This window comes from Natrix helvetica (assembly GCF_964273705.1).
Source record: "Natrix helvetica genome assembly, chromosome: Z".
Classification (NCBI taxonomy): Eukaryota; Metazoa; Chordata; class Lepidosauria; order Squamata; family Natricidae; genus Natrix; species Natrix helvetica.
The window spans coordinates 26481787-26501707 of record NC_138554.1 but is presented as its reverse complement, the minus strand read 5'-3'; the positions used below and the strand labels follow the sequence as shown (position 1 = coordinate 26501707).

The 19921-nt window shown below is 42.9% G+C and overlaps 1 protein-coding gene across 1 annotated transcript; it reads right to left on the bottom strand.

Moving 5' to 3' along the window:
- Positions 1–946: 946 nt before the first annotated feature.
- BAX (BCL2 associated X, apoptosis regulator) lies at positions 947–18625 on the bottom strand. Its single transcript, XM_081933193.1, has 6 exons — positions 18418–18625; positions 11871–11919; positions 10678–10845; positions 8118–8253; positions 7220–7324; positions 947–5238 (listed from the first exon to the last, which is right to left on the bottom strand). The coding sequence occupies exons 1-6, from the start codon at positions 18473–18475 to the stop codon at positions 5137–5139; spliced, it is 618 nt and encodes a 205-aa protein (XP_081789319.1). The 5' UTR covers positions 18476–18625; the 3' UTR covers positions 947–5136.
- Positions 18626–19921: the final 1296 nt, after the last annotated feature.

Sequence of the window (19921 nt, the reverse complement as noted above, 5' to 3'; positions counted from 1 at the left end):
GAGGACAGGAAGACCTGGAGGAACATTGTCCTTGGCGTCGTGACATGATCTCGCAACTAACAACAAAAAATTCTATTCTATTCTATTCCAACTTGGAAAAAATACTTGGGAGCCACTGTTGATGTAGAACAGCAGCTAACTTGCTGATAGAGGACATCCATTACAACCACATTCACACCAATGTTGAGTGCTGGGTACTAATAGGTTTCTTACCAAAATCCAGAGTGCTGGAATCAATCCATACAGCTCATCATGGCTCAGCACTCATATAATCCTAGGACTGCTCTGGAAGAATTGACCTGTTTAATTCATTTCTCCCAAGTAAGGATGTTAGCATTCCCTTAATGAGATTGTAGGACAGAAGACAATGTTTTTTCTGTTATGCTCCAACCCTGTGGAATAGTTCAGGGGTTTCCAAACTTGGCAACTTGGCAAGACCAGGGGACTTTAACTCCCAGGATTCCACAGCCACAGCACAGCTGGCTAAGAAATTCTGGAAATTGAAGTCAGAAAGTTTTAAAGCTGCGAAATCTTTTTTACATAGTGGCAACCAAAACTGGATGCAGTATTCCAAGTGTGGCCTTACCAAGACATTATAAAGTGGTATCTGTATATTTCAGTTCCCAGAATCCCCCAGTCAGCAGTGCTTTATTGAATACACCAATATTGGATGTGTAGCCTCTCCTGGCAAAAATAAGGAAGGTATGGATGAGACTGGGCATTTCTTCCAACTATTCTTTGCAACAATAGACCTAGAGATGTACATTATAACTAAGTTTTTGGTCCTAGAAAAATTGATGCACATCATATGCTGAACAACATCGACATCGCTGAAGACACAAAAATCACATTTTCTGAAATCTACTGAAGGGATGTCCTTGTTATCAGTTGTCGTTTCTTACACCATCATTTCTATACAGACAACTCTGGAACATGCACATTAGATTTTTTTTTCATTTTTAATTTCCACACTAACAAAAAAATCCATTGTAACTTCAATTGACAGATTAAAGATGAATCAAACATTTTTTTTTTTAAAAAAAATATAAAATGGTAAGGTAGTTTTCAAAAAAACGTTTTTGTTAAAAAAAGTGTAGAAACTATTGCCTAAGTAAGGGAAGGGTCAATTGCATAGAAAATACAGACATGAATAAACTTGAACAGTAGAACAGCTAACCTGGGTGCATGTTAACAATGGCTTTACAATCAAATGTGACTGATTGACAGATCCAACCTTAAGAGGCACAGCTACTGCCCATATCAGCCACTGTGTCTCAGGCCTGCAGATCTCTTGTGGTACATGTCAAACTCCAGAAATATACATAATTCAAGAATTTAATTCCTGATTAAAAACATGACATCTTGTTAGGATATATGATTAAGCAGGCAAAGATACCAGACTGAGGCTAGCTATGTTCTGTCTAAATTGCCCGCACCGCTGACAGTTCCAAATATTGTTTCCTTCCTTCATTGCCTCCTGAACAAATAAATGAAGTGAATCTGATGGAAAGGATGAAAAACTTAAGCTGGCTGAGCAAACATCAACATTACCTCTTGCTAACCTTGGAGCTTTGGAACAGGAACTTTTGGCCAAGACCTGATTCTTCTTCTCAACAGTCTACTGATGTAGCACATGAGCCCTGTGCTGAGTTGAGGGGATATGGAGCAGGAGGGCGTCCTGTGAACAGTTCCTCCGGAACTTGCCCATCCATGAAGACTGTTGGCTAAGAAAAGTGGACGCCCAGAGGCAATCCACCCAGGGTTATTTGTTGCTACTTGCTTCAAATTGGCTACTTGCCCATATGCAAGATGCGTGTACTTTTACCACTGGGTGGCGAACGAATAATTGAACATGCTGGTGCAATGAAAAGGGTCCCCCATACATTTGGGGAAGGGAAGCATGATGCAAAACAAGCATCTGAACAAAAACAAAGCATCGTCCATATGAAGGTACAAATCCAGTGTGACACAGCACAGATTTAGGCATAACTGAATCGCAATTGACAATTAATAGCCAACTGGCCAAAAATCCCGCAGCATTGTTGCCTGCTAATCCCAAACTAATGCCATAAAACACAGCCATGCTATCTATAAGCCACACCTCCTCAAAGAGCCAGAGATCTTGAAAGAAAAAAACCTTTCACAGCTTGAAATAGCAAAGCACTACAAAAAGTAAGCCAAAGATCTAGATAAACCCAATCCAACCCACCCCTAGTCCAGTTAATTCACACTCCTGGACTCTTTTACTTCACAATTCCAAAATTATTATATTATGAAAATCCACAGCACCCCAAAATACTTTAAAGAATTACAACAGAAGCCTCAGCCTTGACAAACCCATGTTTGTTTGTTTTTTAATGTATTGTTCTGCTTCTGGCCCGTCTGAGAAAAATGGAATTTGCCCAGTCTACCTAAGCCCAACCCTTAATGGCAATTCATTCCCTCCCTAACCCAACCCCCTGAGGTAACAAAATCCCTCCCCAATACAATTATTCAAGTACAATTAATTCATATTGACCCACTCCTGCCTCCACTGCATTCACTGCCCCTAAACCTTATCTCTCATTTCATTTCTCCAGCCGCAACTTGTAGCATCCAGCTGAACCAATGTGCTTGGATGAATAGAAGGGTCATTAAGTGGCTAAATCTACAAAGGATAACTAAACGGATCTCAGATGTTAGCCTAGCTTGATGCGCTACCATAATATAAACTGAGCACAACAACAGACAGAAGAATGTACAACTATATCAGGAAGCCTGGCAGGGATACCCCACTTGGAATTGGCAGGAGGATGGAGAAAAACCAGGTTAAAAGAACTGGATAACCACCTCCTTAAAAATCCTCTACTATTTGCCACAACCATTTCTTTGCCACTACGGATGCTCTGAAAGAATTCCCTGACTCCTGCTTAATGGTTGCCACCTATCAATGTCTGGCAGTCCTAGCACTATCAAATGATGGCTTATGTTGGCTTTGCTCACAAAACATGCCGAGAAGGAAGTCACAAGCGGCAGTCGGAGTGTGAGGGTGTAGTTTAAACCCTACATGCCAGCTTTTTAATTTTTTTAAACTAAGATTTCTGATGGATGGGACCGTCTGGATTCTCAATGTTTGTACCTTGGCTTTCTTTGACCTGGAAGAACACGATTTGAAGGTAGGCACCAGGCAACCTTCTGGTGAGTGAAGAACATAGTGAGCTGTTTTTTTTTTTTAGGGGGTTCAAATTGGCGCACATGCTCCCTCACTAGCAGAGGTTACTTGCTCAGGGCATTGTACAAACAGGGCTACGACTAACCTGTGTGTGAAAGACACCAATAGTCTAATGCAGAGGTGGGGAATTATGGCCCCTTCATGACTTGTGCACTTCCAACTCTCGGTATTCACGAGCTGAGAGCTGGCTCAGGAATTCTGGGACTTGAAGTCCATAAGTCATAAAAGTGCCATAGTTTCCCATCCCTGGTCTAACCCAATGAAGAGTACCAGAGCTACATATGCCATCTGGAGGATTCACAAGTTCCTATTCCTGATCTGAGAATGATAAATATTTCCTGCACACCAATAAATATCAACGTGAAATCAATAATCCAAGATGGGTATCAATATGTGGGCATACTTTGGGGGCTTATATGCAGATGCTCCATCTTTTGCACATAGATCTGCAGTCACAATGTTTACCATTACACACATGAAAATAAAGAAGTAATGTAGCCAAAAAAGCAAATAGCCCCACAATAGTCACATGCAGCCAAATGTCTCAACCGTTATCACAGCTATAATGAGATACAAATTACTAGGACATGGCAGAAGAGCGTATGATTGGCTGGATTTCCTGGAGATTTCTTTTTTATTTGGCTGAGTCTAAAGACTAAAGAAACCCCAAGGGTGATTCAATTCAACAGGTTCCCTCAACTTGGCCCCCTCCAAATGGATTAAGAATGCAACTTCCAGAATTCCCAGCCAGCATATTATCTGAGAAACTTCCGGAGGTCACAAGATTGGGGGGGGAAGGCTGAGGTAAAATATAGAAATGGAGAAGAAGTGAGCAATGAAAAAAAATATTGTAGAATAAATAGATGAGAAGCCCTTTGCATTCTCTTCTCCATTTCTTGACTCAGATCTCCAAGGCAAGTGAAAAGTCATTTTCTATGAGGACAGAATGAAGCAGTAAAGGGAAGGGAATCTTCCAGTCATTTCGTCTCAATCTTCCTATGTCTTCTTTGTTCCACCTGGAGACATGTTGCTTTTATAAAGCATTTTCTTCTCACCTTCTGTTTGTTTGGACTGGGGACAGATCCATTTAGATTAGAACATGTTTCTATTTAGCGTCCCTCAGAGCATTTCTGCAGAAAAACAGAGATCTGGCAGAATAAAGGATGGCTTCCAAATTCTCATTTTCCAGCAATACACTTCTTGTGTAAAAAGTCAGCCGCAAAAGTCCTATACATATCAATAGTTGCAGAAGACTCGTAAATGCTTCCTCTACTTTGATTGTGACCAGATCAGTGATCTGTTGTTGTGGTTGTTTAAAAAAAAAAGATTTACTAGCAGAAGTGTAATTTATTCAAAGTTTAGTAAGGAGAGAACTTGGTTTTCTCTCAGGATATTGCCAAAATTCAGTTTCTGTTCGAGGAAAGAAAAACATAAAGTATCAAAACTTGTTTGCACGGATCCCTTTAGAAAACATCTAATCTGAGGATGCTGGGCAAATGCACTGCTATGATTGCTGGCAGAAGAAATCTGGGATTAATCTTCCAAAAATCAGTATAAACATCCAGCAGTTATTCACAAGCTGCTGGCAAAGAGAACAAATCACTGGCATCCTTCAACCTTGTTCCCTGTCATTGTTTCAAAACTATAGAATCTTAATATCTTCGGACCTCTAAGTCCAAGAGGCTGATTGATTGGAAAAAGCAAGCAAGAAGTACACACTCGTCAAAACAAAAAAGTGTGCACCTTTTTTGAAAAAAAGGCACCAAATATGAGCAACAGCATTTGTTTTAAAAATCACTGGTCTGAAAAGGAATCCTAAAACATTTTCTTTCTTGGTTTTAGAAATGGTGGGGGGGGGGGGGAACCTGCCCCTCCTCTACTTGTTCTTTTAATGAAACGGTCCTCCTTGCGGAGGAGGCTGAGGATTAAGACATCTTCCAGAATGTCAGTGAGGCAGTCAAGACCCCCGCAGCAAAGACAGCAATGGTTTGCCAAGTGGGAGTGCCGAAAAAGGAGAGGAGGCCGTCCTGGAAGGGACAAACAACAAAGGGAGGGAGAACACAAAAACATCTCATGGTGAAACGAAGACACGTTACAGCAATACAGGTAATCCTCGTCTTATAACCTGTGACTTATGACGGACCCTCAAAAACGAACTGACCAACCTGGTTTTGAAGTTCTGACCGCCGCAAGTCATGTGACTGCATTTCAGGCCCTTAGGCAACCGTCTCACTTTGATGGCCATTTGAAGTGTCCTATAGGTATGTGACTGCAAGGCTCAAAATTCTCATTTATTTCCACTTTTGGGCAAAAAATCAATTCATTTCATGACCATGGCATTTACTTAATGACTGCGCAAATTTAAAAAAGAGTGAAAATTGGGTTGGCCTCTTTAGGGTCAGGCTCCATTACATTCATAAGTTGAGGATTTCCCATGCAAGCATCAAGATAACAGTGTCATGTTTACAGTTGCCCCATGAAAGTCCACATCCCTGCATTTCTATCTTCACAGCAATTTTGTGAAGAAGACTGGGCTGAGACAGAGCACCTCCAAAACATCCAGCAATAGGGTCTTGATTTGTCCAAAACACACACACAGACACACACACGCACACACCGGTCAGAATCAACATTTTGGGATGGAGTAAACTCAAGAAATGTTCAGGAATTGTTCAGCTGGGAGAAAACACATAAAGGAGATAGTAAGGAGCTTTAAGAACACTTCACACTTCACATCTTCCCTCTTTTTTTTTGGTTAAATATAAAAAGGAATTTAATTATTTGACAGCCTCTATTCCTGAGTGAACTACTAACATCAATGTGACCAGTTCTCACCACATGCTAAACCACCGTGTGATTTGTCTGGCTTTGGCTTAGTCTGTAAGGTAAATGTAAACGTGTGTGCTAGTCGTTTCTGACTCTAGGGGGCGGTCAGAAAATGTCTCCGTGGTCATGTGGCCAGCATGACTAAATACTGAAGACGCACGGAACACTGCTACTTTCCCACCAAAGGTGGTCCCTATTTTTCTATTGCATTTTTACATGCTTTCGAACTGCTAGGTTGGCAGAAGCTGGGGCAAGTAATGGGAGCTCTCTCCGTTATGCGGCACTAGGGATTTGACCTGCCAAACTTTCAGTGTCTTAGCCACTGAGCCACCGTGTTTGTTCCTTGGCTCAGTCTGTAGGAATTCAATAACTTTTAAAACCATAGTATATGGCTTAGTGTACTGTACACACTCAAAACTGTGGATTACTAAAACATACAGTTAAGTAAATCTTAGCTCAGTGGGCCAAGCAAAAATAATTGTCAATATATGCTTGCCCTCAGAATTAACAATACTGCACAAAGCTTTAGTTTGTGGGCCCTGGAGCTTTGGTATTAAAAAACTGAAATCTGCTCACCTCTTTGATAATGGTTTTCTAATCTGAAGGAAGTCAATGTAAAGTTCCTTTAAACTCTAAGTGACTTTAAATGACATTTACACTTTAAATGAGAGCCAGCTTGGTATAGTGGTTAAGGTGCTGGCCTAGAAACCAGGACTCTCTGAGTTCTAGTTCCACCTTAGGTATGAAAATTGGCTGGGTGACTTTGGGCCAGCCACCAGGAGACTGTGTGTTCTAGTGCTGTTTTAGGCATGAAAGCTGGTTGGGTGACTTTGGGCCAGCCACCAGGAGACTGTGAGTTCTAGTGCTGTTTTAGGCATGAAAGCTGGTTGGGTGACTTTGGGCCAGCCACCAGGAGACTGTGAGTTCTAGTGCTGTTTTAGGCATGAAAATTGGCTGGGTGACTTTGGGCCAGCCACCAGGAGACTGTGAGTTCTAGTGCTGTTTTAGGCATGAAAGCTGACTATATGAACTTGCGCAATCACTTTCTCTCAGCCCAACTCATCTCAAGGCTTGTTGTGGGGAAAACAGGAGGAGGAAGGAGTATTATGTATATTTGCTGCCTTGAGTTACTTATAAAGTAATAAAGCTGGGATTAAAAAAAAATCTAGTAAGTAAACTCACCCATCCTCCCTGGGCTTGGATCCAGGACAGGACATGTTCCTGGATATATTCCATAGTCCAGCTGATGACAGTCCTTAGGAGCTCTGGTAATTTACTGCACACTACCTGTTGAAAAATGACAAAACGGAGAAAGAAAGAAAAAATAGTTATTGAAAACAGCCAAAATGGGGAGAAGTCCATGAAAAACGAAGCTAAAAATGAACAGCAACTGGTAAGGGTGTCTGAAAAAGGGGAAGACTAGAAATGACATGATGGGACGTGGTAGCTCAGTGGTTAAGACACTGAGCTTGTCAATCAGAATGGTCGGCAGTTCAGTGGTTCGAATCCCTAGTGCCGCATAATGGAGTGAGCTCCCGTTACTTGTCCCAGCTTCTGCCAACCTAGCAGTTCAAAAGCATGTAAAAATGCAAGTAGAAAAAATAGGAACCACCTTTGGTGGGAAGGTAACAGCGTTCTGTGCGCCTTCGGCGTTTACTCATGCCGGCCACATGACTATGGAGACGTCTTCGGACAGCGCTGGCTCTTTGGCTTAGAAATGGAGATCAACACTGCCACAGAAGTGGGTTGCTCCTGGTTCGGCTTGGTTTGGCTGAACTGGTAGTGGTGATTCGGCCTGGGTCGTAACCTGGGCTGGCCACAGCCCAGAACTGGTTCCCTGGTCTCCTGCCATTGCCAGAATGTTTCTGCGCATGCGCAGAACAAATTACAGTCAACTGCATGTGCGTAAGCAAAGTGCGGCAGCTGCACGGGTGAGTGAAACAAGCAGCGCGCAAGCAAAGTGCGCGTGAAGCTGGTACCAACTGGTACAGGAACCCAACCCTGAACTGCCCCCTAGAGTCGGGAATGACTAGCACATACGTGTGAGGGGAACTTTTACCTTTAGAAATGTCATACTTACTTTTAGGACCAACTTGCATGCAAAATAAAACAATGCCACCACACGGCCCCAGTTAAAAGCACCGTCTGAGAACATCTCGGCTGCCACTCGAAAAAAAACTTCCTTGGGGGGGTACATCTGAACTTGTTCTATCATCCTGGAGGGTGCAGCAAAAAAACCAAAACAAAACACCAGTCTAAATTAGAGACAGTCAAACATTGGGATAAGCTCAGTGAATCTAATACAATGCAGGTTTTTTTTAAAATGATCCAAGCAGAGTTACATTTTGGCCTCCTGTAAAGCTAAGCTCTTTGAAGTCATTTGTAAGAAATTCACTAGACCTGGAAGCAGAAAATGAGGGAGTTGTCAAGCTGAACAGAAATAGGCAGCTATTATTTATTTATTCATTTATTTGTATGCCGCCTTCATTATTTTCACAAATAACTCAAGGCAGCGAACATATCCAACACACCTTCCTCCTCCCATTTTCCCCACGACAACAACAACCTTGTGAAATGGGTTGGGCTGAGAGAGAGTGACTGGCCCAAAGTCACCCAGCTGGCTTTCATGGCTAAAGCGGGACTTGAACTCATTGTCTTATGCCAGGGGTGTCCAAACTTGGGAACTTTAAGACTTGTGGACTTCAACTCCCAGAATTCCCCAGCCAGCCATGCTGGCTGGGGAATTCTGGGAGTTGAAGTCCACAAGTCTTAAAGTTCCTAAGTTTGGACACCCCTGTCTTATGCTTTCTAACCTGCTGCTTTAACCACTAGACCAGTAATGGCAAATGTTTTTCTGCTCGGGTACCAATAATAGCACGCGTGGGTGTGCCCACACCTATAATGCAATGCCCTCCCCCGTACATGTGCGGACACACACACCCCGTGCCCCCCCTGCGCTCCGCCCCCCCCCCAGTGCATGTGCCCAGGCCTCACTGAAGCCTCCGGACTTACGGTAGGCCTGTTGGGCCATTTTTCGCCCTCCCCAGGCTTCAGGAAAGGCTCTGGAGCCTGTGGATGGTGAAAAACAGCTACCTGAAGTTCGGTTTGCCCATTGGACCGTTTTTCGCCCTCCCCAGGCTTCAGGAAAGCCTCCTGAAGCCTAGGGAGGGCGAAAACGGCCTCCCCCGGCCTCTGGAAGTCCAGAAAATCAGCTGGCCAGCATATACATGTGCGCCTGAGCTGACACAGGGCAACGCCTCACGTGCCCTCAGATATGGCTCCGAGTGTCACTTGGGGCACGCGTGCCATAGGTTCGCCATCACGGCACTAGGCCAAACTGTCTCCCCACCCCCCCATCTCGCTTTTACTACCCAGACACCTTCCTAAAGTGCTGGGACTACAATTCCCTTCCAATAAAAGCTCTGTATGCAAAGAATCAGGTAATTATAAATTGCATTATCCAATTAAGTCAACTTTCCTGTAAGGAACTCCCAGGCTCAATTAGCATCAAACTGGCAATATGAAGTGGATGCATAGTACTCTTAGTCCTGTTACCCCTGCCTTGCAATACTCAAATCCAGAGCAATTCCACATGGCATTTGTTTTGGCTTGGGTGCTCCTATCAAAAATTATTAATACAATTATTTTAAAAATTGCCCAAGCGTATCTGTACTCTGTATAGGATTTGTTAGACTACAATGTTCTGTAACAATTTACGTGGCATTTGAACAACTTACGTAGCCAATGATATAGGCTTTAATTTAATGTTTACTGTGCAAATGCTCTGCAAACTGCGGTGCTTAAATATAAATAAAACTAATTGATTGATTTAATCAGTTCAAGATTATACAGAGGTGACAAAGGGATTAACAGCAGACAGAAAAGCAATAACTATATGAATGCAAAGCTTACTTCTTTTAGGCAGAAGACTAATAGCAGATATATATCTGAACTCTGGGGATTTTATACAACAGGTATTCCTTGACTAATTGTTCGAAGCTATACTGCCCTCCAAAAGGTACTTATGACCCTGATTTCAAAGTTCCAATGTCAGCACAGACACACCCAGCTGCCATGTGATTATATTTTGGGTGCTTCGTAACTGGTCCATATTTATGACCATTTGCAGCTTCCTATGGTCTTGTGACCACGAATGAGCGTGTGTACGCGCGCACATGTGCATTTTGCAAGAGAAGAGAGGGAGAGAGAGAGAAAGAATAACCTTATTGTCACTTTGAATGTATAGTAATCGGCATACATTAAAATGAAATTTTGTTGCATACAGCTCTCAAAGGGTCACCACCTCCAATATTTTATTTCCAGTTTCTGGCAAATTCTGCCCATTATGGACAATGTATGTAATAATGATTTAAAAAATGGGACAATGGGCTACAACTCCCATAAAATATATCATAAAATTGGGTCAGTCAGATGGGTGCCTGAACTTATGACCGTTGTGACGTACGATGGAATTCCGGGCTCCACTGCATTGTAAGTAAAAGTCTCCCTATAGTTCTCCCCCCCCCCCCAACTGTTGTTTAGAAGTGCTCGTGAATAATGGGACTGCAAATAACAATTTAGATCTTCTAAGGAAGAAATAATGGCTGCAGTGGTGGCACAACAAACACTGATCATGTTACCTCTGCAGTTCCGTGTTTCCATCCAGCTCATCTCCAATCCGGCGCAGGCAGTCACTAAGCGATTTGGTATTGGAATTACAAGCCTGAGCCTCTGGATCTTCCAGCTCTGCCATGGTCACCTCAATGCGCTCTGAATCTCCACAGCATTGTACCCGATCCCTGATAAAGCTGAAACAGAATCCCAGTAAAATAAAATTAATCATACGAGAATTTTCAACCCGAAATCTCAACTAGCTCTGTCATTGCAGATCTTGGCAGAAGAATCGACAGCTCAAAGTCTTGACTTTATTGCTAGCCCCGCCAAGAGGGGGACTATATGCCTCTAGAGCAGCAGTCACCAACTGGTGGTCCGTGAGAAAATTTTGGTGGTCTGCAGAAAAATTATTTGCATTTTTTATATTGCACTAAATCAGGGGTCCTCAAACTACGCCCCCTGGGATGGATACATGCAATGAACATTTGTGTTGCTGCAGAGAGTCTCCCCCTTCAGTGTCTTTTTGTGTGGGTCAGAGGGGGGCAGAAATTCCGACTTGGGCTCTGCTTCAGCCTCCTGGTGCGGGGCTTTGGGAGAAGACTAAAGGGAAGTGCCACTGATGGCAAAGAGTCGGAGGGCCTTGTTGCAGTGGAACTGCATCATGGCCTGGAACTGGCTGACCATCTCAGCCCGCTGAGCCTCCAGGCGCTGATACCTGGCCTTGCACCCCCACAGGTCTTCCCTCTGCTTGGAAAACCTATGCTCATAGTGAGGTGCTTCTGCTGAGCCTCCTTCTTGGTCAGACCCAATTTGAACTGAGCCAGCTGTTTTGCCAACTCTTTCTCATGGTGGCTGCTGAGCTCCAACAACTGCTTCCTGGTGGGGCGCTAAGGAGCCCAGGTGGGGAGGCGAGGAGTGGTGAGTAGAGGCTGGCGAGGCGCCCCTCGACATGAGTCACATCGAGTTGGCCATGCCCACCCAGTCACATGACCACCTAGCCACGCCCACCCATCTGGACATTAGGCAGATCATATTAATGGTCCGCAGGATTTAAAATTATGAATTTAGTGGTTCCTGAGGTCCGAAAGGTTAGTGACTCCTGCTCTAGAGTAGTACTTCTCAACCTTAGCTTTTCAACCATAGCAACTTCGACTTCCACATAACCTCATCAAGGTTGAGAAACCCTGGTCTAGATATTTGCTGAAGATACAGAATTCACCTTTTGAGAAGAATGGTTCCTGTCTGAAGGATTTGATCCGAACTTGTACCTGAAAGGGAGAAGAACACATGAGTTATGAGGAGGCCTCTAGTATCAAAACAGTCTAGTTAATTAAGATCTGAACTTTGCCCTGCCCAGCATCCTGCTACACATCATTGAACTACACGTAGTCCTTGATTTACAAATATTTTTGTTTAATGACCATTCAAAATTAGAATGGAATGGAAAAAAGTGACTTGTGACCAGTTCTTACACTTATGACCATTGCAGCCTCCCCAGAGTCACACAATCGAACTTCAGGTGCTTGCTCATCGGCGTACATATAAGATGGTTGCAGTACGCTGGGATTGTCATTTGCTACCATCCTAGGCAGTTTCTGACGAGCAAAGTCAATGGGGGAAGTCACACTCGTTTAACGACAGCACAATTCACTTAACAACTATAATGATTCACTGAACAACCATGACAAAAAGGTCATAAAATGAAACAAAACTCACTTAACTGCCTCACTTAATAATGGAAATTCTGGGCTCAACTGCCTGTACTGGAATCTCACTCCCAGGATATAAAGAATTTCTATTCTCTAAGGTAAAGGTAAAGGTTCCCCTCGCACACGTGCTAGTGATTCCCGACTCTAGGGGGTGATGCTCATCTCTGTTTCAAACCGAAGAGCCAGCGCTGTCCGAAGACGTCTCCATAGTCATGTGGCCGGCATGACTATATGCCAAAGGCGCACGGAACGCTGTTACCTTCCCACCAAAGATGGTTCCTATTTTTCTACTTGCATTTTTACGTGCTGTCGAACTGCTAGGTTGGCAGAAGCTGGGATAAGTAACGGGAGCTCACTCTGTCACGTGGCACTAGGGATTCGAACCACCAAACTGCCGACCTTTCTGATCAACAAGCTCAGCATCTTAGCCACTGAGCCACCGCATCCCCTTCCATTGTCTATGACTCATCTAATCCCTATTACGGTCTGTCATCACATCTTGCTCAGCGAATGGCAGAAATCAATTGACTGGCACAATAGCACTATGGGCCACGTGCCGTTATTATAACATAGTTTATATGTTTTGTTAAGACATGCCTAATAAATGGCAACAACTAATATTAGGGAGTACAGTGGAAAAATACAAAAAGACTTAGGCTAGAATAGCAGGCCAGTACAAGTAGATTAAAAATAAGTACAGGTAGTCCTTGACGTACGAACACATTTGAGCCCAAAACGTATCTTGCTAAGCGAGACGGTTGTTACGACACAGGTATGAAATGAATCAGTACAATGGTTAAGTTAGTAACACAATTATTAAATGAATCTGGCTTCCCCATTGACTTTGCTTCTCAGGAGGTCACAAAAGAAGATCACATGACCCTGGGACACTGCAAGCGTCAAAAATACGAGCCAGTTGCCAAGCATCTGAATTACGATAATGTGACCACTGGGATGCTGCAATGGCCGTAAGTATGAAAAATAGTCGCGAGTCATTTTTTTCAGTGCCCTTTGGTTGGTCACTAAATGAACTGTGCTAAGCCATGGTCTACCTGTAGCGGGAAATGTAAGACTACAGAACTAGATAAGGAAAACGAGAGAAGTATGTACAGGATAAGGTAAATCTGGTTCAGGAAGGGCACAGGTAAGAGGTACTTAGATGTAATAATGAACCACAAGATCAACCTATTCCAATAGTGTAATGCAGCTGAAAGGAGGCCAACAACCTCTTGAAAAGTGTAATGCAGCTGAAAGGAGGCCAACAACCTCTTGAAAAGCATCAAGAGGAGCGTAGAGTCCAGCTCACAGGAAGTAATTGTCCTTTTCTGCTCTGCCTTGGTCAGGCCTTAAGAGTATTGTACTGAGTCCTGCGCTTGATCAACAGAAATAAGTCTAGAGAATAACTACCAGGACAATGAAAGATCTGGAAAACGAATTAATCCTATAAGGAATGGTTAAAAGAACTAGGCATGTTTAGGTTGGAGAAGAAAAGACTGAGAAGGGGCATGCTAGCCATCCTTAAATATCCGAAGGATTGTCATACCCTTCCAAAATGACCAAAGGGTTGTTGTAGAGCAGAGGTGTCAAACTCGATTTCATTGAGGGCCGCATCAGGGTTGAGTTTGACCTTGGGGGGGGGGATTCCAACTCACTCGTGTTGGAGATGCGTGTGGTGGCCCGAGCGCTCTGCCAGCAGAAACCAGAGCGTGGCCTGTACGAGCTCTATTTTTGCTGGCTGAGGCACCGCAGGCCTCTAGGGAGGCCCCATGGGCCAGATCTAAGTACCCTGTACCCGCCCACGGGCATTGAGTTTGACAGCCTGTTGTAGAGGGTTAGGGTTAGGACGATTCTCCCTTGCTCCGGAGGGTAAAGCAAAGCTAATGGGATGAATCTTCCAAGGATGTAGATACAGATTAGACATTAGGAAGAACCTAAGAGTCAGAGTTCCTGGACAATGGAATGGGTTATGCATTGTCTAGAGTGGTTTCTTCACCTTCCCTGTGGGTTTTCATCTACTGGAGACAGGGTGGTAAATCTTGCAGTGTCCAAGGAGATGGAACGGATGACTGATGAACAGAAACTGAGAGAATGATGAACAGAAACTAAGAAGCAAACTTACAGAGCAGCATGTGAACCTTTGTACATACTCTTACTCATGTCAACATGGTTGACTCATCTTTTAGCCAAGAAACCCCTTTAGCACTGCCTGAAATTTACCCATTGCAAATGTCAATAAAAAATGATAAAGAAAATCAAGTTCTTCCTTCATCAGTTCTAGAAAATACAACCAATTTCCTTTTTCATTTCTGTGACATGCCACCCATTTCCTTTCGACAGTCTTATCATGACTAATTATTTACCAAGCAGCATACTTATGTGATTGCTTCAAGTATCAGTTCATTATTTTTGGACTCTCCATAGAACTAATAAAGGGACCCAAGATTGTAAGTAGCCTTGGGGAGGTCCATCACAATTTGGAACAGTCACTAAGTGGACAATTGAACGTTGAAGCCTACCTGTACCTATATTTGTTATTAATTTGTCTGACAAAATACCTTTGGTATACCTGATGTTAGAGCAATGTGAAAATGAAACTTGTTTTTAAAATATGCTCGGCATGGCTAAAGTAGATATATAGGTTAGCAGTGATGCCAGGTTCACAAAATGCTCAGTACTTACTTAGCCATTTTCCCCTTAACATTTGTCTGTATTCTCAAATCTTTGCACATACATGTTCCTACCTCCCATGTTTTCTATTCTGTCAACACTTCCCCATGATCAGCAAAGAATGTGATCTAGAAAGAATCTTTGTCTGACAGAGTAATACATCCTTGTCCCCCATTCACCTCCCCCAAAATGCGCCAATTAAAAATGGGTTTTACACCAGAGTAAAACTGCATTTTTCTGAAATTTCAATGCCATCTCTAGTGCCTAGAACCACATAAAACATGCTGCAGGTTATGTCTCCCTGTTTTTTTTTCCACATTTATACCTTGTGCCTTTTTCAACCCTCCTGATCTAAATTTAGATTGTAAGTTGCTAACAAGCAGGGACTTGTCCTTTACATAATGATCACTAACTTGATTTTGATAAAGTAATGAGACAGATTTACAGAAGGAACTTCTAGAGACAATTATCATCCAGAGAGCCAAACAGAAATATTTCCAGAGGCTATATTCCTCTGAACAATAATCTAGAAGTGTTTCTCAATTTAATTACAACTTTTAAGATGTGTGGACTTCAACTCCTAGAATTCCCTAAGCAACATCCCCTCTGGCTCCTAAGTAGCTTTTAGATTTCTGTTGTGGCCAAAAAAATTATGATTTGGAATCACTATTATTTAATCTGATTAAGCCTGGTCTTTTTAAGTTTAAAGAATTAACTAGGTACTTAATACATGTTAGCACCAATATCTATAGCTAGGAACATTCATTTATTTACATGGCTGCTCATTTCTCAACAGAGATTCTGGGCAGCTAACAAAATTAAAAGTCAAAAGAAACAAACCCATAACAACAACAAAAAATCCAATACAGGTTATAACAAAAAATAAATAAAAAACACAAAGGGCCACAGCAAGAACTACGACACCCATATCAATGGCTAGAGAAAAACAAATCCAATTCATATATCAATTTTGATGAAGAAATGAATTTTATTGTCAAAAAATACAATAGCAAATTATTAAATACATTTCTAAAATTTAGTACTTCAGATAAACTTCAATATTATTAAAAAATTATTTTGCTAGTTTTGATTTCTGCCTACCAAAGGATCTCTGTGTTTTGCCTAAAAATTGAGAATATTTTTTCTCTTTGTTTTCTCAAATTTGGAAATATAGGCAAAAATAAACAAATATATTTCAAGGACTAAACTATATGATCTAAATTAACAGGACAGCTACCAAAGTGTCAAACCATGTAAACAGGCAATCAAGATGGATAACTGTTTTTCTTTAAAAATGAGGATCTTAATTAAATCTCATTTTAAAATGTTATTGAGGTCTTATTTAATTTGAACACATCAATATCAATATTCATTTGAATTTTGAATTATATTTCATCAGCATATTGGTTAATGGTAATCAATTGATTGACCTTGTTTGGAAAGATACACCATTTTTATCTGTCTTTGTAAAACTGAGAAGACAAAGATGGAGGGAGGGGAAATGGAAAAGACTTGGACAGGAGGAAGAAGGGGTGGTGGGCAAACAGTTTCCTAAAATAAATTTCTGAGTTCTGCTGGAGAAAATGTAGGGATTAAATCCTATTGAGACGGCACACCATAGAGTCACTTCAGAATAGTTTTGAATCTCCAGATAAGACAACCATGTGCATCAAATGCCAAAGTAATTTCATTTTTCAGAAATTGAATCAAAAAGTACCAGAGTACTGAAAAATGTATTTCTATATCGAAGTACAAGAAAGTAATGATTCTTAAACTAGTTATTTAAATCAACTCTATCATCCTTTAAACATATTAAATCTTCACTCTAAAAGATCTATGTGAAAAGCAAAACCGAATGTGAATGTTTTGTAACTTATGGTTATGAGACCGACACCAAAGTCCCATTATTATTAAAAAGCATTGCACAGCTACTCCATCTTTCTCTTTATTACTGGATAGTTATTTGTGTGTGTGTGTGTGTGTGTTGTGTGTGGGAGAGAGAGAGGGAAGGACACAAGTAACAGTTTTAAAGAATGAATGTATTACAGTTGGAATAAATTTGGAGCATTTGCACATTTAAGAACGGGAAAGCTTAGCCCAATAAAATCATCTAGAAACACCTGGAATATACTCCACAGCTTCACTACAATACCAATTTCTCGCTTTTCCTCACTTTATTTGTTAAGAATTCAAAAGTTTCTGTGCTGATTTGGTGACATTTTAATTAACTTCCTGAAGACACTGCCCTTATATAGATTTTCAGTTTCTACTTTGATGCTAGCATCTATTGCCATCTCACGTTTCAATGTTTTGTTGTGGCTTTGATTTTGGGGAACTTATTGTGTTCCTTTGTGCACCAGCCACTTGAAATATCGTTATTACAACAATTTTAACAAGAAAAGACGGTGCAGAGAACCTTTTCAAACATTTCCAACTCGGTTGCAGCACCTGAAATCTGCCCTGGCATCACCCACTCCCACCACCCAGAGATTTGAACACCGCCAACTCTGCTGTCTTTGAAACGGGCTTTTCCCCACTCTTGCAAATAATCTGGATTTGTTCTTGGTAATACATCTATTCCTATTCCTTCATCCTCCTCCTCCATGGGGTGGATGTGTGTGTATTAATGCACTGTGGTTTGTTTTCAATTTGAACCAGAGTTGCTTTCAGGTCGGGTGCCTTTAGAAATCTAAAAATCGTCAGCCAGATCCTCATCGGAATTGTTAATGCACTGTGGTTTTGTTTTTAATCTGAATCAAGAGTTGCTCTCGAGTCGGGTGGTTTTAAGAAATCTAAATCATCAATGACCAGATCGTCATCGGAATCCCGGCTCAGCATCTTTGGAGCGCTAAATAACTCTCTCCTGCTAGGATAGGTTCCCCTATTGTCGTTTCGAAATCCTTATTCTGATTTAGTCGCCCCGAGGCAAGGCATCACTTCATCAAGTGTAAAGCCTCCCATAGATGGAAAGCACCCCGAGATTCTCAAGGAGGAAGCAGGAGAAGCCCAAAGGCAGCCGAGGGTTTTTGTCTTTTTTCTTTGCCCGCCACCTGAACCTACCTGGCAGGGTTGTCGCACGGACACAAACAAAACATGCCCACGGCCCTGCCCTTCCTCAGCCCGGAGAGATTGCAGCCCTCCGCCAAGCAGAGGCAATGGGGGGGACTGGCTGGGTGGGGAGGGAGACTGTCGGAGCCGATCTCCTTAGGAGAGGAGCAGCATCGAGGCGCTCAGGCTAAAGGGCGAAGGGAGCCATGGAAATCTTCATGCCCGGGCATGCCCTCGTCTTCGGAGAGGCAGCTCGCGCGTGCTTTTGGCGTTCAGCCTCCGACAGGCTGGCCCGGCTGCCGCGCCCCGCCTTCCCTGCTCCCCGAGCCCCGGCACGCTCACCCTCCATGCGAGGCGGGAGCTCCCGCTCCCTCCCGGGACCCGCCGCTGCCGCCGCCATCGCTCCACTCTACTCAGCTGTGCCCGACTCAAGGCGGCAACCCGCTTTATAGAGTCACGTGATCCAGCGGCCGGCAGGGGGACAGGAGGATTTTTTTTTTAAAAAAGTGAGGGGGGCGGGAGGAAAAGCAACGCGGAGAAAGGGAGAGGGTCATTGCCGGTCACGTGACGATGCAGCGAACGGCACCCGAGAGAGAGAGAGGCGGGCTGAAGCTGTGACATCCTCTTCTCTGGTTGCCGGCTTGAAGAGCCGATGGAGGGAAGGTAGGGAGAAGGGAGGCGGGTAAAAGCAACAGCGCAAACTTCAGTCAGCTCATGCGCAGAATGGTTTTTGTAGCAAATACATGTAAGGGCATAATCCCCCTCCGCAGCTTGGTGGGTCACGTGACCCCGGTGCCGTCGTTCCTCTCTAAAGGAAGGGGCGAAAGTAAAGCGATCGTGCGATGCGAGGTAAGGGATCGTGCGAGGCGGAGGAGGCCCCGCCCCGTTTGAAGAAAGACTTTAATCCTCCGGCATTGCCGATAGGGGGCAGCACAATGAATTTCAATTTTAAAAATGTTGGATTTTCCTTTGCGTAAATGCACAAGGTTGGACTGAGATCGCTAAAAGCTAACCAAGCGGGATAGTTAGTCGTCGATTTACAACAGTTCACCTAGTGACCGTTCGAAGTTGCAATGGCAATAAAAAAGTGACCTATGACCATTTTTCACACTGATGATCTGCAGCATCCCCGTTATTTAAATCATGTGATTTACATTTGTATGTTTGACAAGTGACTCATATTTATAACGGTTTGTGTCTTGGGGTCATGCGATCCCCTTTTACAACCTTCTGACTAAGTCAATGAAGAATCCAGATCCACTTAGCAGCAGTGTAACTAATTTAGCGTCCTCGGTGGTTCATTTAATAAATGTGGCAAGAAGTTGTAAAAATGGTGCAAAACTCACTTAACGAATTTCTCACTTAGCAACCTAAATTTGGGGCCCAATGGCGATCGTATGTTGAGGACTAACTATTGTACCCCCCCCCTAAAATAAAGTTGGCTAATAGCTTAATCGTGGTTGTGTGAAGTGGGGAGTTTTAGGAATCCTTCAATGAGCTGAAATAGAAAGGCAAGGCAGGGAAAAACCTCTTTAGTCAGTGAAAAACTACACATAATTTGAAATGCAGGAATAGCAAACTATTTATTAGATTTTTATGGCGCATGTATTATTAAAACATAAATTCGCCTTCCTCTTATTTCCCCCACAACAACCCTGTGAGGCTGGTTGGGCTCAGAGACAGGCACTGATCCAGAGTCACCCAGCCAGCTTTCATGTCCAGGGCGAGAAAAGAACTCAGTCTCCTGATTTCTAGGCCAGCACCTTAGTGACTATATTGACTGGCTATGCAAACCACAGAAAAATGCCCATATTGTTGCCAATGAAACATGTTATATCAGAGTTGT

What these genes read in the sequence shown, in the direction of transcription:
- BAX (XM_081933193.1), bottom strand. Translation starts at nt 18,475, where the DNA reads ATGGCGGCGGCAGCGGCGGGTCCCGGGAGGGAGCGGGAGCTCCCGCCT. An exon ending in GCTCCCGCCTCGCATGGAGG is followed by an intron (nt 11,920 to 18,417) that starts GTGAGCGTGCCG and finishes TCTCCCTTTCAG; the next exon opens with GTACAAGTTCGGATCAAATC. An exon ending in GGAAACACGGAACTGCAGAG is followed by an intron (nt 8,254 to 10,677) that starts GTAACATGATCA and finishes TGCACCCTCCAG; the next exon opens with GATGATAGAACAAGTTCAGA.